The following is a 16862-nucleotide window of genomic DNA, read 5'->3' on the forward strand; positions in this document are numbered from 1 at the left end:
ATGCAAGGCCTGTCCACTTGTATTTAATCATCTGTACACAAAGATGTTGAACATGTTTATGAATCTCCGTCAATAACCTTCGACCTGAGAAAGACTACAACGTAGTGCTTTTACCTCGAGACAGCTCAGATCAAACGCTTTGAAAACAGGCACGAGGTTATCTTTGTACATATCAACACAATACAAAAAAAAGGGGCGCAGTGGTCCCTGCGAGGAGGTTGGCGTGGTAGCAAAACAAGAGGTTAACGTAAACGATTAAATACCCTCATTTTGAAAATACTTGAAACTGGAACAGTTTTTTTCTTCCTCAAAACAGATTCAAGTCTTGAATGCAGTAATGCACAATTTCTCCAAGGGCTTCGGCTACTCATTCATTGGGTTCTCCGTTTTGATTGTTGCGGCGACGCGTTTATTGAGCCGAGCGCAGGGCGGCAGAGTCAACAATCGGTGACAGAATTGTACAATCTTCCTTTCGCTCTCGCTCCTTTTAACTCTCGGAAGCGGCGCCGATGATTTCCTGGATTTCTCGGACCACCAAAATGCGCGCCAGTGTCTGCTCCACCTGCTTACTCGTGAGAGGCTGAGAAGAATACCACATGGGACTATTGGGCGCCACCACGTGCTCGGGGGTCATGTAGTATGCGTCGTTCCGGCCTTTGACGCTTTGTGGGCTGGAAAGAGTCCAAAAATATTCATGTCAAACCAGAAATATTCCATCCATATTTCTTCAATCGGGTGCTACTTACCATTTGAATAGATAAAAATCATAAAGCTTGATCGGACAACGAAGTGGGTTCTCGGGATCCTCGATCTGCTCATCGTATTGGTCGTCGGGTCCTGTCAATAAATGAAGCAATTAGGTTATTAAAAAAAGGAAAACTTCAAAGCAATAATGCAACGTACCTTTATGTGAACTTTGCCCTCTAAGAATCCGGATAGTAGTTGCTTTATCCTTGGCATTAGTGGGGTTCTTCTTGGTGTGTCTCAAGATCTTAGAGAAGGCCACTTTGAGGTGTTGCTCAGGTGTTAACAGACGAAAACACCTGAGGGAAAAAAAGGATGTCCAAGAGTTCAGCAGTCTGTCTATTTGAAGTGTGGCATCAAATCAATCAAATCAAAAGCCTTTATTGTCATCATACACAGCTGCGTATAATGAAATTGGTGGTGCTACTCCACAAAGTGTGTTTTCCCAGTAAAAGAACATAAGTAATATAAAGAGTCACATACTGTTAAGGTAAATTCTAAAATATTGCATAATCTAAGATATTGCACACCCCAAAGTTATTGCACAGAAGAAGAAAAATAGAATCGTTCATCAATTTTGACAATATTAGGTATTTCCCCATCACATACTATATTTTCTCGCATATAAGTTATTTGTAACTAAAAAAATGATGACTGAATCAAGGGTACGGCTTATATGCGCAGAAGCTTGCTATTGTCGCTTCAAAGTAACACATTTGTACTCCCATGTAAAACCATGAATATGGCGGTGAAAATTGTACGTGAGAAATTGTAAAATCAATCAAGACAGATTGGACATCTATTGCTGCCAATGCCAGCCTATAGGTTAACAATCAAAAATATATTTTGTAAAAAAAACAATCTGTTACACCCGACCTATTGAAAATAACACAACCATTCTAAAGTCATCAAAAAATATCCAATGTTTTTATGCCTTTGATTACTAATATTGCTATAACTTAAGAAGTCGTCAATATTTTCTTGGCGCACTTGTGAGGAAAGAAATGCATAATAAAACTGGCTAATCGAAAATAATGGGCTGTAGCTTTGAAGTTGAGAGCTGAATCCTGATTGGATGTTGAGAAAGGCCATAGTAACAATTACAGTATATTTTCCTTAATTAAATTGCATAGTTTACAGAGTACGCATTTTTGTGCTCAGCAATCATAAATGGTTCTAGAAGGTTTTCATGAATTGTTTCGGAAAACATTTTCTTTTTTGTAGCATCCCCACAGAGCAAATGACACTTGAGCAAAGGCAACTTTTTGAGGAAATATGTAAAGAGGATAAAACTTACTTTGTGTTAAAGTACATCAATGTGGTTAACAAAGTCCAAGGTGAATGTGCACCCAGTTGTTTACATTCCCACAGCATCTCTTCCGTCACGTGACTCGGAATGATATAACCTTGCAAGAAGACATACAAAAATTAATTCTGAAAATCTTAAAGAAACATAAATATAACAATTGTTTTTAGGTTTTTATATACCGTATATTCTCGCATATTAGCCGCCTCCGCAAATAAGCCGCACCCTTAAAATTGCCTTAAAATCGTTGAGTTTTACAATTTTCACCTCCATATTATTAATTTTAACAAAAATCATCGCATGTGGTATTTCTGAGATACTGTATAAATTGATTGCTGGATTGCACATTCCTAAAGGGTGTTTCCTGCACGTAGACAAATTCAAAAAGGAAGTCACGTGAGCACTACAACCAGGTAGTGTGTCCATAGCAGTCTCGTTTGCAGTCGAATTTGTGCGCATGTAAGCCCTACCCTCACTTCAGTCATCATTTTTTTAGCGACAAATACGGCATATATACGAGAAAATATGGTATGTATATACACACCTAGAGGATGGACACTGGGCTTCCAACCAGTAAGGATTTTATGTAAACTCTCACAGAATCGAGTGTAGTATGGATCGGAGAAAATGTCATCCACACGTCCATTTTCAAAGAGGTACTATTTAAAAGACAAAAAAAAACCACTCAGCATTTGAGACGGTGTCAAAATTCCAGAGTGGAGGTGTACAAACCTTTTGAATACAAAGGAAGACATAATAAAGAACATCTGGAGCAAACTGCTCTTCCTCGGATCCTCGGGCCTCTTGGGTCATCAGCGAAAGACCGAGGTTGAGCTCGGCCACTGCGCTGGAAATCAAGTCGTCTTGAAAACGTAGCGGTTGGCGACCTGGACACAAAGCGATTCATCTTTGGTGTTGCCTTGAAGGCAGAAGCCTTATTCAAGGTCCACTAGCTGTCAGTCTCGAAAAGGACCTACGTCCAATGGGTGCAAGCTTTGTCTTGTCTTGCTTAATCAGCTCATCATTCTTCCTCTTTACCCAAAGGCGCCAAACCTCCAGACCCTCTTCTGGCTTCAGAGAGATTGGAACTAGAATTTCAGCAGACTGCTCAGCATTACCATCCACCTGTCCTTGTTCCTGTACAGGACACATTGAATAGCAATGAATGCTTTTCATACATGGACGGTCTGTACGTCTAACTAAATACGGCTTATATGCGAGAAAATACGGTAAATCCGTAACTAACCTGAAGCTGGAGTTGCTCGTTTCCGTTATCTTGGCCCTCTTGCTGATTGGGATCCCATATGTGCACTGACTGTGTGGCATTGTAAGTCCCGCCCACAGTCTGGACAGCTACCGGGATGTGAATGTTCCCATTCATGAACTGAGCGGGAAACAGCGTCTGCACGATTTCCTCTTGCGAGCCGGCGGACGCGGACTGCGCTTCGGCGGACCTCGCCGAGGAAGCGGTCTTGCCATTGGTGGCGGCGAGCTGCACCGTGTTGTACGTCTCCTGCGGTATAGCGATGTGAGTCACGCCCTGCTGCTGAGCGGTAGAGTAAACTGGGATGGTCCACGTCTCCCCCGCGGGGCCCGTGATGGTTCCCGTGGCGCTGTACAGTTGCGTGCTGTCGACCGTGAGCAAATCGGGCCGTAGGGACACATAGTTTTGTTGCTGCCCTTGAGGGATGGCGATGACCGTGGCTACTTGCTGCCCTTGAGGAACAGCGTAGGACACAGTCAAGGGAGTGTCTACTTTGCGCTTCTTGGCTGGCGGAAGGACCGACAATGCATTGCTGGGCCGCCTTTCAGCCTCCCTGGGAGAGTTCTGTGCCTGCGAAGGTGATATGGCCTCTATGGTTTGAATGTGGATCTGCTGTCCGTCCGGTAATTGAATCTGTTGTCCGTCTTGTAGCTGGATGTGCTGCCCTCCCATGAGTTGAATTTGCCGTCCATCTTGTAGTTGAATCTGTTGTCCGCCTTGCAGCTGAATGTGTTGACCGTCCGGAAGCTGAATTTGCTGTCCGTCTTGCAGCTGAATCTGCTGTCCGTCTTGGAGCTGAATCTGATGCCCGTCTTGGAGCTGAATCTGCTGTCCGTCTTGGAGCTGAATCTGATGCCCATCTTGGAGCTGAATCTGACGCCCGTCTTGCAGCTGTATCTGATGCCCGTCTTGTAGCTGTATCTGCTGACCGTCTTGCAGCTGAATCTGCTGCCCGTCTTGTAGCTGAATCTGCTGCCCGTCTTGTAGCTGAATCTGCTGCCCGTCTTGTAGCTGAATCTGTTGTCCGCCCTGCAGTTGAATGTGCTGACCGCCCGGCAGCTGAATCTGTTGTCCGTCTTGTAGCTGAATCTGTTGGCCGGCCTCCAGCTGAATTTGTTGGCCGTCCGCGAGTTGAATCTGTTGTGTACCTTGCAGCTGGATCTGGTGACCGCTCGCCAACTGAATTTGCTGTTCACCGCTTACGGCCGCAACCAACTGTGCCTGAATCTGTCAAAACAGAGAGGTAATGTGAGCGTGATAGTGTAGTGTCGTTGGATCGGACAACAGAATACTCTCGGGCAATTAACAACTCAGCAACTAAAACACTGGTCGCCAAATTACTGAAACTACACGTATGAGGGCACTGTGTGTAGAAAAGCTTCCCTTTTCATGCATCAGTTCCAGTTACTGAATCTGGCATCAATAGCCAACACTTAAACTAGCGATGTCAGATGCTGGTTGTTTATACTTTGGATCAATTTTTTTTACAAGATATGTTTTGCAGACACTGATCCAATACCCATATTTTTGACCAGTAAAATTAATCCCAAAACATTATGTAACAAGTAAATGACAAACCATATTGTTTGTATTAAAGTGAGCCCTGCTGATTCATCTTATTAACTGCTATTTATTTTGATATAGTACCTGCTGCTGCTGCTCCTCTGTTAGCTCTTCCTGTGGTACAAGTTGAGATGTTGAAATTCCTTGCATGTCCTGTTGAGTGGCCATCTGCAAGACTGGCTGCTCCTGGATCTGAACCTGGCACAGAGGAAAACAAAAAGATAAAGCACGCAGTTTTTTTTTAAATTAAATCTATAAGTCTATCTGAAAATGTATTAGCTGTTCAAAAAATCATTCAAAAAAAAACTAAGTTTTGACTGATAATATCAGGTTTTTTTTTTTATACATAACTATACGTGCTTCCAATGACTGACACTGGCGTGCATGGTTATCAAAATATTAGCAATATTTCTTTAAAAGGAAAACTACAGGTAAGGTCCACTGAAAACTCCAAATGCAAAAATAGACCGATTGTTCCAATAATAACTTGTAATTATTTTACTTTGCAATATTAATGAGAATTTATTACAACTGTTGTTTGCAAATGTTACCTTTTTGTGTGTATTTTTCCTGAATTTGAAGATTTATATCACACTTTATATTACTTCAATTACTGGAAGGGGGCATATATTCACTCAACTTCAGATGGGTACCATGAGGGGCAGTCTTTTAATAATGGTGGGATATTTTGGCACCCTTGGGATACACTCCATACTACAGTTTAAATGTATTACAGACAATTGACTATGTGCATTATTTTATTTATACCAGTTATTCTTATCCAGTGTGACAAGCATGCTGTGCGCTTTTGAGAATAAACAGATTTTAACTTAGACTGTGTGGACATTTTTAATTTAATAAGGACAATATAAAATAGTTCATCTATGTCAGTGATAACCAAGTACTACAAGGAAAATAAACAAACAAAATAATTCACTGTCATTCACAACAGGAGCAGATTTAACACCAAATAAATTGTTTTGCAAGTCATTTGCGATGTTATTATTTCAGTGGATGTCATTCTTTTTTTTATAGAATCATTTTTTAGTGTGCCACGAGATTTTTCCTAATACAAAATACATGCCTGGACTGAATACAATTTGAGAAACAATGCTGTTTGATTAAGGTCAGACTTAAAATTATTAAAGGAAGAGTCTAGCACTTTGTCAGCACACACACTTTGCAGTAAGAAATAAATAAAAATGACAGACCTGCACTTGTAGCTGCTGTTCAGGTTCCGAATGCATGGAAAGCTGAGGTGAAATCTCTGTTGAAGTCAGCTGTACCTATTAAAAGCAGTCGAAGCAGTAATTATGACACGTTGGATTCGGTTCACCTTCTGATCAAATTCAATAAGGGATGTTCTTACTGGACAAGCCAGCTCCAGTAGCGACCCGGCCACCTCTGTGCTGTCAGTGTAGACGCAGTTGTTGGTCTGCTCCTGGTAGACCATGGCTGTGGTGGTGGTAGTAGTGGTGGTGGTCTCCCCTCCCTGCTGACTGAACTCCCCCTTGGAGAGGGATTCCAGGAACTCCTTCATCCTGTGCTGGGGTACAGTTCGGGCCTTCTGGCGCACGTATTCGTCAAACGAGACTACACCAGCCTCCTGCTCGTTCATTGTCAGTTGACCCTAAGAAACAGACAATAGATGGGATATCAGCAAATGGATTTACAATGAAATTGCAAAAGCTACACTATTGATGATGCATTTGGAGTGTACATGAAAACATCGTTTCCCAAGTTTCAAAGAGTTTGCATTATCCACCTAAACACTATAAATGACTTAGAACATGTTTCCTGGTCTTATCGCTGATTTTGGAATTTTTAAATGAGCAAGTATACCTTAAAAAACCTTTAGGACATTTCTTGAACGTATTTTTCTTACATATCTTCTACCTTATAAAATTTTCAATCTCCCTCCCAATCAAAACTATCTAGTTGAGTAAATGCATTTTTCAAATCCATAATAACGTTCTTAATAGAATATATTTTTCTATGATTCTGTTTATGTGATGTAATTTGATCGATCGGCACAAATGTTTGTTGGACTCGTTGTTGATCAAGTCCCAATTGATATAACTTTAACATCTCATATTTTCCTCTGATTTTCTTTGGACATTATACTAAGATATTGGTCAGATAATTGTGGTTATAGCTTTTAATATTCCCAGGGAAATTATACTTTAATTATTAAAAACATGTATAGATTGCGCTTCCAATTATGGTGGTGTAAAGCTATTAATCTTTGTAATTTTATACACACCTATTTAAGAGTTCTACATTTGAAATAAGTACATGAATAGCGCTTGAACAAATACGCAAGATAACTCAACATTATACGGCAATGCATGATTAAATGCTGCGGTCGTGTTGTGGTCTTTGAATAAATGCTGATTCGTTAGTTTATGTTAATGTTTCCCAAACAAAACTACAGTAAGCAATTCGCACGTATTTGCTTAGGAGTGACTATTAAGTGTACAAAACACTTACACAAAGGCACAAAATAATGCTAAAAGTGCAAACCCAATCCACAGAAGCTATGCTAATTGTTAACGAGCTAGCATCGCACAGCTAGCCGAACTAAACATCCTCGTCCCCACAAGAATTAATATTAATATGTTTACTAGCACCTAACATGGTCGCTTTAAATTTCAGGACTAAACTACGAGGGCAACCACTTTGTAACGCTTTAAGACCACCATTTCACATCGGACGACGTGACGCTAGCTAGAGTTAGCGTAGCATCCTGTCATGCTACCTTAAATAAAACGAATTCCTCTCCTTTCCGCCAAGGCACGCCGTTAAAAACTAAAAAGCCGATAATCGTCTACCAGCTACCAGCAGCATGCCATCCGAGCCGTCGTGCAGTACATGCAGCGACAGACGCTGCAATTCCACCCTCAATGCTACGATTAGTTTGCAACAAGAATTGAACAGAGGGGACGGCGGAGACTAGGGGAGCAGGCGAGGAGATCTCTGACGTCTGCGTCTTCTTTTTTTCCACGCTGAAAGCCAGGCGGCCTTCGGTTTCCATAAACAACGACCCCGCTCGGACACCAGCAAAGGCAATTGTTACTCATCCACAAGCATTGTGAGCGGTCAAACGACACGCCGTGCAATTGCGGGTTACGTGGTTTATCCAGTGTAGTAATAGAAAACGACGGAAGGATAGGCCCCTGATGGGGAAAACAGACAATTTGGTTTTAACTGGACCACCCAATGAAAACATTTCCAATAAATAACCCACATATTTCAGAGATAATTTATTTATATTACAATATAATTTTACATAAGAAGCATGACTGATGTCGTCCTTTGAATGTTGGATGAATAAATAAATACATAAAAAATAAATAAATATATATATTTCAGAGATAATTTACTATATTACAATATAATTTTACATGAGAAGCATGACTGATGTCGTTCTTTGAATATTGGATGAATATATATATATATATATATATATATATATATATATATATATATATATATATATATATATATATATATATATATATATATATATATATATATATCAGTGGTGGGCGGTGCATTTTCTGGTAGCGCCTTCAACGTATCAATCCAACCCTCAAAAACAATTTTATGGCTATAAAACCTCTACTGCAGCTACAGCTGCGACACATAAAAAATAATCAATGAATTAATGCACAAAAATGGGGTAAAATCCACTTCCTAGCAGCATTTCATGATTAAATACAAATATTGGAGCTTTTCAGACATTAAAACCAGGCCAGGGGGTGATTTTCCCGGGAAAAGACAGCGATGAACGTCAATGGCGTAAGGGCAAACATTGCCCGAAAATGGGGTAAAATCCAGCCAAAAACAGCATTTATTGATTAAATACAAATACTGGAGCTTTTTAAACATCAGAACCGGGCCCGGAGTATCATTTCCCCGGTAAAAAGACAGCGATGAACGTCGATACGTCCATACGTGAAATGACAAAAAAATGCACTAAAATTAGGTAAAATCCACTTCCTAGCATCATTTATTAATTGAATACAAATACTGGAGCTTTGAGACATTACAACCAGGCCAGGGGGGTGATTTTTCCCGGGAAAAGACAGCGACGGACGTCAATGGTGAAACGCCAAAAATTAAACTGGGGTAAAATCCACTTCCTAGCAGCATTTTGTGATTAAATACAAACACTGGAGCTTAAATACAAACACTGGAGCTTTTCAGATATCAGAACTTGGCCCACAATTGAAAAATTATTTAGGAATATGGCCATATTTTACTCACCAAAAATCCTTTTTACACAATATCCATCCTCCTTTCTTTCTTCCTTCTTTCCTATCGCCATCGAAGCTAATGATGAAAGTCGAGCCTGTCCTGTCATATTTCTGGCATAGTCCGTTATGAAAATGGCTTTAAATCAAAACAACAATATACTATTTGCATGTGGAGCTAAGTTAGCGCACTGAAAGTGCCGCACACACCATATTCCCGGCTGTAACAGGCTTGCTAGCTTCGGAGTTGACCGCCCTTTCTTAATGATGTCAATTTTTTTTTTTGGAAAAGTCCGTCTGGAAAATAGCTTTGTGAGAGAAATCTGCAACAGAATTCATTTGTTTTTGCCACTGTCGGCCATGTGGGTGGAGTTTGCGATCTCTGGCTGCTTTGGCCCGCCTACTAGCCAATCATAGTTTGTGAAAGCAATGACATGTCCCAGCCAGCAAAATGCTAACGCCTATGAAAAATCATTGTGGGGTTGCCAACTCGAAATCTGATTGGTTAAAAGCAACAGTCTAGTTTAATGCAGCAGAGCCCGCAAGAACTGATTGTGAAGGCTTTGAGGCAGATCTGATCTGGCAACAAATAATGGCTGAAATGTGATTGGTTAAATGCTTCAATATGAAAACACACATCTGGAAGCAGTGCAACCAGGGGGGAAAGCAATGAAAGGAAGCTAACAGACCATTTGGAATAATAAGTATTGATGGACAAAATATAATATGATTCAGATATTTTTTAGGCCAGCAGAGAAGGCCTTGAAGGCCCTGATGGCCCGCCACTGATATATATATATATATATATATATATATATATATGTATATATATATATATATATATATATATATATATATATATATATATATATATATATATATATATATATATATATATATATATTGGATTGGATTGGATAACTTTATTCATCCCGTATTTGGGAAATTTCATTGTCATCATATACACACACATGGTGTGTCCAGGAGGTGGTGGAGCCTAACCCAGCTAACTATGGGTACCAGGCGGGAAAAACCCTGAATCAGTGGCCATATTCTAAACATAATTTTTACTTAAATAATTCTAAATGGTTACAAATAAGAATACAAGAATACACTATATATGTATTTATATACACCCTAACACGTAGTCACCTCAAAACACTGATTTTAAAAAATCATAATAATTTGGAAAAAAATTAAAAGATAGCTAACAATATGCCGCTGGCACTTATAAGATTTATCCGCTTTTGATGGCTTGTCGATGCTTGACAAGGCATGTCCCTTTAACAGAGTCAGTCCCGCTTAAAGAGCCCGTTGTCTGGAGTTGAGGACGTCCGTATTGTAGCCCCTCTTCCTGCAGGCTCCGTGTTCCTCTTAAGGTGGACCGTGATAAAATGTGATGCATGCAACGACGAGTTTCATTTAGAACAGACAGCATGGTGTTAATTCGTATCTTATTCCATGTCTGTCCAGGGCTGTTCATGTGTTTGGGATTCCTTCATTTTGGGTCTCTCTGCACCTTATTTATATTATTTTTCCCCCTATAATTGTAATGTGATAATTTTCAGTTTAAAAAAATTATATTTTATTTACTGTAGGGTTATCACATAATTTTACTGGTCTAAAATTAAATGTAAAGGAGGATATAAGAGTAAAATTTATTTTCTATTAAGTTGTTTGGGTGTAGTTTGCTGTGCACTTTACTACATGTGACTTTGTGTTTCTAAAAGAATCTTAATCTAATCCTTTTTGGAAGGATTTACCTGAACGTAACCGTTGTAGACAGTAGCAGGTAAGCCACGAGGACTACTATCAAAAGTGAATTATTCTTCCAAGGTTTTATTTGATTCTTTTGACTTCCTTTAAATATGTGAATTTGGGGGAATTCCTACATACATTTCAAGGCCATCATTTTTGCCTTTTGAAAATAGGTTTTTTAGTCGCTGACCTCATTATGGGAGACTGCCAAGTAAGCAGCCGGTGCAGCAATAAGAATAGGACGCCAGCTTGAAGGCATGATGTGATGGTCCACATAGTTGAAAGCTTACTGCGATGAACTTCATTCGGAACTGATGCCGCATCTTTACGCGATACATTAAAAGGAGAATCAACATTTTACAGGTATGCAGTTGATCTTTCGAAAGTATCAATGGTGTTGTTTTTCGCCTTGTTGTCTAGGGATGATTAAGTCATTTATCTCTGCCTACTTTCATATGTAAACACTGGTAATCATTTAAACTGCCTGAGATAGTAAAATATGATTGTAATTTGTTTCTGGTTATGCTGCTTAGTTATGTGCCAAAATATGATTGCATTTTAGTATTTTCAGGGGACATCATAAATAGTTGTTGTGGTTCCAGAAGGCCACTAACAAATGCAACCAATTTTGTCTGTGTGTTGAATTTCTACTCAAAACACAAATAGATGTTGTGGATTATAGAATAGACAATGTTTGTAGATTAAATTGTATTGAACGTTCATTGACATTTATGTGACCTCTTTGGTCTGCCTAATCACTAACTTCCAAGAATGCATCTTAAAATATCTGGATGATTTTCCTTTAAAACAGGACGGCTGTATGGTTTTAACATTTAATATGCGTGACTCCAAATTTTTTAAATCATCGTTTTTACAGGTGTTGGATTTGACTGACGAAAAAATGAGGGGCTGCTTTCTTCTCGTCATTACTCTGGCATTCCGTCTCCCTTCATTTGGAAGCTTTTCAGATTCCCACGGCAACCATAGTAATTCATTTGAAAGGACAAAAACCACCGAGACCATAATGCAACTGAAGACTGACGTTATTCCGGGTGACAGTAGTGTGCAGGCCACTGGGCAAAGATTGGATAGTACCATTCGACCTATTCCAGAGGAAACCAGAAAGGAAGAAGAGTTGATACACAATGAAACTCCAACCACCACTCTTCCTGATTTAGTCACTGAAGCAGTCAACACAAATTCTTCAGTCAGAATACTTGATGGCTTTCTTGTAAAATCAAAGGGCGGAAATTTGGAAGGCAGACACACAGACGTTGATAATGGTAAGTGATACCTGAATTAATGTCATATTTAAATTTGAATCTCCTCCTCAACAGTTTAAATGTTAGTTTCCTTCAGATTCTTTGTATAATTTGACAATATTTTTCAGCAATGCAAAATAGTCAAGCTCCCTCCCATCCATCACCCCAAAAATGTCAAATGAAATGCAAAAATGTGATATGCATACATTAAAAACCAGCAAAACATTCTATGTGGGCTTGATGATGGCATGGACAATAAGAGGGTGAACATTTAAAACATTTAAAAGTTTTTATGATTTTTTATCACTTTTCTTAGTGCTTTGGCTCTCATGTGCATTGCTTCAAATTACTGCATAATTAATGCACAATTTAAGCAAAATAATTCAGACAAATATGGATAAATGTAATTGTCAAGGACTTTTTGTTTTTATTCTTTTATAACATTTAATAAGATATTTTCAATGTGCATTGCTTCAAATTACTGCCTATGCACAATTTAAGCAAAATAATTCAGACAAATATGGATAAATGTAATTGTCAAGGACTTTTTGTTTTTATTCTTTTATAACATTTAATAAGATATTTTCAATGTGCATTGCTTCAAATTACTGCCTATGCACAATTTAAGCAAAACAATTCAGACAAATATGGATTGATGTAATTGTCAAGGACTTTTTGTTTTTATTCTTTTCTAATTTTTAATAAGGGGGCAACCTGGCAGCTTGAGTGGTTAGCACGTTGGTCTCACAGTTCTCGGGTCCTGGGTTCGAAACCAGCTCGATCCTCCTGTATGGAGTTTGCATGTTCTCCCCGGGCCTGCGTGGATTTTCACCAGGTACTCTGGTTTCCAACCACACTGCAAAAAACATGCATGGAAGGCTGATTGGACACTCTAAATTGCCCCTAGGTATGATTGTGAGCGCAAATGGGTGTCCGTCTCCTCGTGCCCTGCGATTGGCTGGCCACCAATTCAGGGTGTCCCCCCGCTATAGGACTAAATCAAAAGTAAATGCGTTGAATCCATTAATAGTGCACTCCATTTCACGTCAAAAACGTTATTACTAATCACCAATTACTTGTAGTTGAGTATAATTAGGCAGAAAATGTTTCATCAAAAGTGAGACTTATCTTTCCTACCTTGCAGGTGTGAACCACACTTTCGAAACCGGTGCGCTTCCTTCGGTGACCAGTTTGCCAGGATCTGGACAACCCTGCATTCAAAGTCATTGCGTTGTTCTCACCAACTACAATGGCACCAACCTGCAGTGGGAAGACATGCGGCGCACGCTGGCGTTCGCCTGGGAAATCCACGTCTTCGGCTCAGCCGGCCTCTTCATTCTGCTGTCGTCCCTCGCCGCATTTGGGATGGCGGGCGCCTCCACTCTCCCTTACCCCCACTGTGGTGCTCTGATGCTGGCTAACAGCACCGTGATTGCAAGTGGTGCTCTGCGGGCCATTCACCTGCTATTGGATCCTTATGGTACTCGCCAGGTTGTGTCTCACACTACGCTGGCAGCCCTGCAGAATATTCCCATGCAGCTTCTCCTGTGGGCCCAGGTCACCCTCACACTTGTTACTCCCAGGAGGTTCAAATTATTCCTTTTCCCAGTCATTTTACAGCAACCTCAAGTGGTTGCAGGGCTGGTTGTATCCCACTCCACTGTTTTGTTGGCCGCAGACTTATATTTCACTGCTTTCTTTCCACTCATCCCTCTTTTCCTGCAGATCCTCTCCTTCTGTTGGGGGCTTCCATTCTGCCTGGAAATACTGATGAAGTCCCTTTCCCATTTAAATAAATGTCTCAGGCCATCGCCTGCTCGAGGGGTTCCTCTACAAAGGATTGAGAGGTGTGCTAAACGAGTAATGGCGGTTTGTGCCTGTCTGGGAATTATGTGCTGCAACCTTCAAATTTGTAGTCTCCTCTGGCTCTATGGCCTGATGGGTAACTGGAGGCGCTTCGGTTGGTGCTGGTGGCTCTGCCAGTTTTGGGCCAGAATCATTGAGTTAGCTTGGGGTTCCTCATTGCTGGTGTTGGGGTCTTGGATCTTCTGGATGCCCGCCAGAAGGCACAGCAGGCGGGAGGAGTCTAAAAAGGGGAACAAAGTCACAAGAATGTGGGACAAACTTTTAAAAGGTTTCCGGAAAGGACAACTCAAAAGAACTGAGAAAAAATGGAGGGAACTGATGCCAAACAACTTTGCAAAAAATACATTCTCCCCATCAACTTTCAGCAATAGCACAATGTGTCCGTATGATGATCAACCATCTGTCATTATATCAGAATACAAGCCTAATCCTTCTGGAAATAACAACTTTGACTCACAGACATCACTCATGTGGCAAAGAATTGGTGAGCGAGAATGTATTCTGTCCCTTTTAGAATTTGACACGATACCCCCATCTCCTGTTAACCTGCGGCTGGGTGTCGACAGTGCTCTTCATCATGGGCAGCTTCTGGCCGGAAGCCTGTTTACACCTCCTCCTCCTTCTTGGATGCAATCCGATGGAGAGACTGGTACAGCGACCTTCCCCCCGGCTTATGTTGGCTACCGCTGGACGATGGACACAGAATCCATCCCTGCGTCTCTGGACCACTTCCAGACACGAGAGCCAACATGGTCAAGCGACGTGGCGCCTGATCTTGATTATAATGAGGACTCAAAGAATAGATATCAGGAAGAAGAACTTATTTCAAGGTTCTCAATGGAGACACATCAAAATGATTGTTCTGATGAAGATGTCACCAACCTTTAATGCACATGTGTCAAAGTGGCGGCCCGGGGGCCAAATCTGGCCCGCCGCATCATTTTGTGTGGCCCGGGAAAGTAAATCATCAGTGCCGACTTTCTGTTTTAGGATCAAATTAAAATGAAGAGTTTAGATGTATATTAAATTTCCAGATTTTTCCCCTTTTAAATCAATAATTGTAATTTTTTAATCCATTTTTTTCTGTGATTTTAGTTCAAAAATCATTTTGTAAAATCTAAAAATATTTTTAAAAAGCTAAAATAAACATTGTTTTAGATCTATAAAAACGGAATATTAAAATAACTGGATTAAAAGCCCTGAGGCTTTTAATCCAGTTATTTTAATCCATTTATTTAAAAAAAATCTAAATATTATATCTAAAATGGTCCGGCCCACGTGAAATCAAATTGACGTTAAAGCGGCCCACGAACCAACCCGAGTCTGACACCCCTGCTTTACTGTGTTTGTCAATGATTCTTTTCCCAAATGCTCTGCATTTGCATTACCCTGGATTTATTGTCCATTTACTTTATTTGTTCATTTCAACCATGATAAATATATATCATATAAATAAATAGATATAAGGGTGATCCAGTAGGTAGCTTGAGTGGTTAGTGTGTCGGCCTCGCAGCTCTGGGGTCCAGGATTCAAATCCAGGTCAGTCCACCTGCGTGGAGTTCGCATGTTCTCTCTAGGCCTGCGTGGGTTTTTTTCCGGGTACTCCGGTTTCCGCCCACATTGCAAAAAAATGCATGGCAGGCTGATTCAGCACACTAAATTGCTCTTAGGTATGAGTGAGAGCATGAATGGTTGCCCACCAATTCAGGGTGTCCCTGGCCTCTGGTCCGAAGTCCGCTGGGATAGGCTCCAGCACACCCCACGACCCTGGTGAGGATAAAGCGGTTCAGAAAATGAATGAATGATTGAAAGAATGAATAAATAGATATAATAAAAACAACATCCCATAGAAAAGTCAAAAAAAGAATCCAAAAAAGAAACTACTGCTAAATAATGTGTGGAAAAGACATTAAATGCTGTGAGTATTTACAATTGCAAAATTGTTTATTTTTATTTTTTGGTCATATAGTCCAGTCACCTGTCAACAAAAACTAAACACCCATTGAATTTACAAATAGAACATTTCATTTAAAAATACAATTAATAGTCCTTGTATAGTTGTAATGCTTTAAATGAAATGCACTACTTACTGTAAATCGTCATGGTATAATTTGATGTTTTGTATTTAAAATAGACTCACAAATGGAATGATGACCTTTTGAATACCTACTCTTATATGATTTGATTTTTTTTACTCAATGTGATGGTTTCAATAAAATGCATAATATCAACTTTGAAACTCATGTTTTTCATTTGTTTATGAAAACTTTATATAGTATTCATTTATTCACTCTTAGTCCTTATCTTGGATAGATAAAATTGCCGTAGATATCATGCAATTTTATGGAACATTTTATCAGACTATACATCATTTCATGAAATGTTGTCTATACAACATACATTTTGTGTCTCATTTCTTGACTGATTGCTAAATGTCAGTTACATATCCCACATTACCTGACAACAGGCCAACCACTACACCTTCTAATGATAGCCCTCAATACCCTCATCTAGCTAGCTTTCCTGTATTTCCTGCACAAAATCCTAGTGTGCCATCATATGCATTTGGAAAAAAATTGAAACATCCACCATTTTGTGCTATTATACCCACATTATGGATTTCCTCACATCCCACAATCCCCTGTGTCTTGGAATAACCATGTAGCACCTACTCCAAAACCTCATTCAACCATCACCACTACTACTTCCACCATAGAAGCCATCCTAACCACACAAGTCCGAACTCAGCTCCAAAAGACGGCTTTTCCCTCTGCAAAGCCAAAATTGTTTTGTCCTCCTATACAATTTTTTTCTGGTTCTTCTCGCAGTAGCTGCCAAATGTA

General features: G+C 39.9%; 2 protein-coding genes across 4 annotated transcripts; one reads left to right on the forward strand and one right to left on the reverse strand.

Annotated features, from left to right (window-relative positions):
- Positions 1-7: 7 nt before the first annotated feature.
- LOC144075312 (transcriptional regulator QRICH1-like) lies at positions 8-8071 on the reverse strand. 2 transcript variants are annotated; one of them, XM_077602199.1, is made up of 12 exons: positions 7716-8071; positions 6247-6507; positions 6089-6163; positions 4962-5075; positions 3297-4541; positions 3028-3187; positions 2783-2937; positions 2595-2709; positions 2042-2150; positions 904-1043; positions 747-837; positions 8-671 (listed from the first exon to the last, which is right to left on the reverse strand). In XM_077602199.1, exons 1-12 carry the CDS (start codon positions 7722-7724, stop codon positions 488-490), a joined length of 2658 nt encoding a protein of 885 aa, XP_077458325.1. In that variant the 5' UTR covers positions 7725-8071; the 3' UTR covers positions 8-487. The 2 variants fall into 2 exon arrangements, with proteins under 2 accessions (XP_077458325.1, XP_077458326.1); XM_077602200.1 differs by having other exon boundaries at positions 7636-8070.
- Positions 8072-10904: 2833 nt separating this feature from the next.
- LOC144075842 (proline-rich transmembrane protein 3) lies at positions 10905-15181 on the forward strand. Of its 2 annotated transcripts, none has more exons than XM_077603268.1 (4): positions 10905-10925; positions 11065-11254; positions 11769-12174; positions 13298-15181. In XM_077603268.1, the coding sequence occupies exons 3-4, from the start codon at positions 11793-11795 to the stop codon at positions 14905-14907; spliced, it is 1992 nt and encodes a 663-aa protein (XP_077459394.1). In that variant the 5' UTR covers positions 10905-10925; positions 11065-11254; positions 11769-11792; the 3' UTR covers positions 14908-15181. The 2 variants fall into 2 exon arrangements, with proteins under 2 accessions (XP_077459394.1, XP_077459393.1); XM_077603267.1 differs by lacking the exon at positions 10905-10925 and adding an exon at positions 10932-10969.
- Positions 15182-16862: the final 1681 nt, after the last annotated feature.

Source organism: Stigmatopora argus, chromosome 6 (assembly GCF_051989625.1).
Source record: "Stigmatopora argus isolate UIUO_Sarg chromosome 6, RoL_Sarg_1.0, whole genome shotgun sequence".
Taxonomy (NCBI): domain Eukaryota; kingdom Metazoa; phylum Chordata; class Actinopteri; order Syngnathiformes; family Syngnathidae; genus Stigmatopora; species Stigmatopora argus.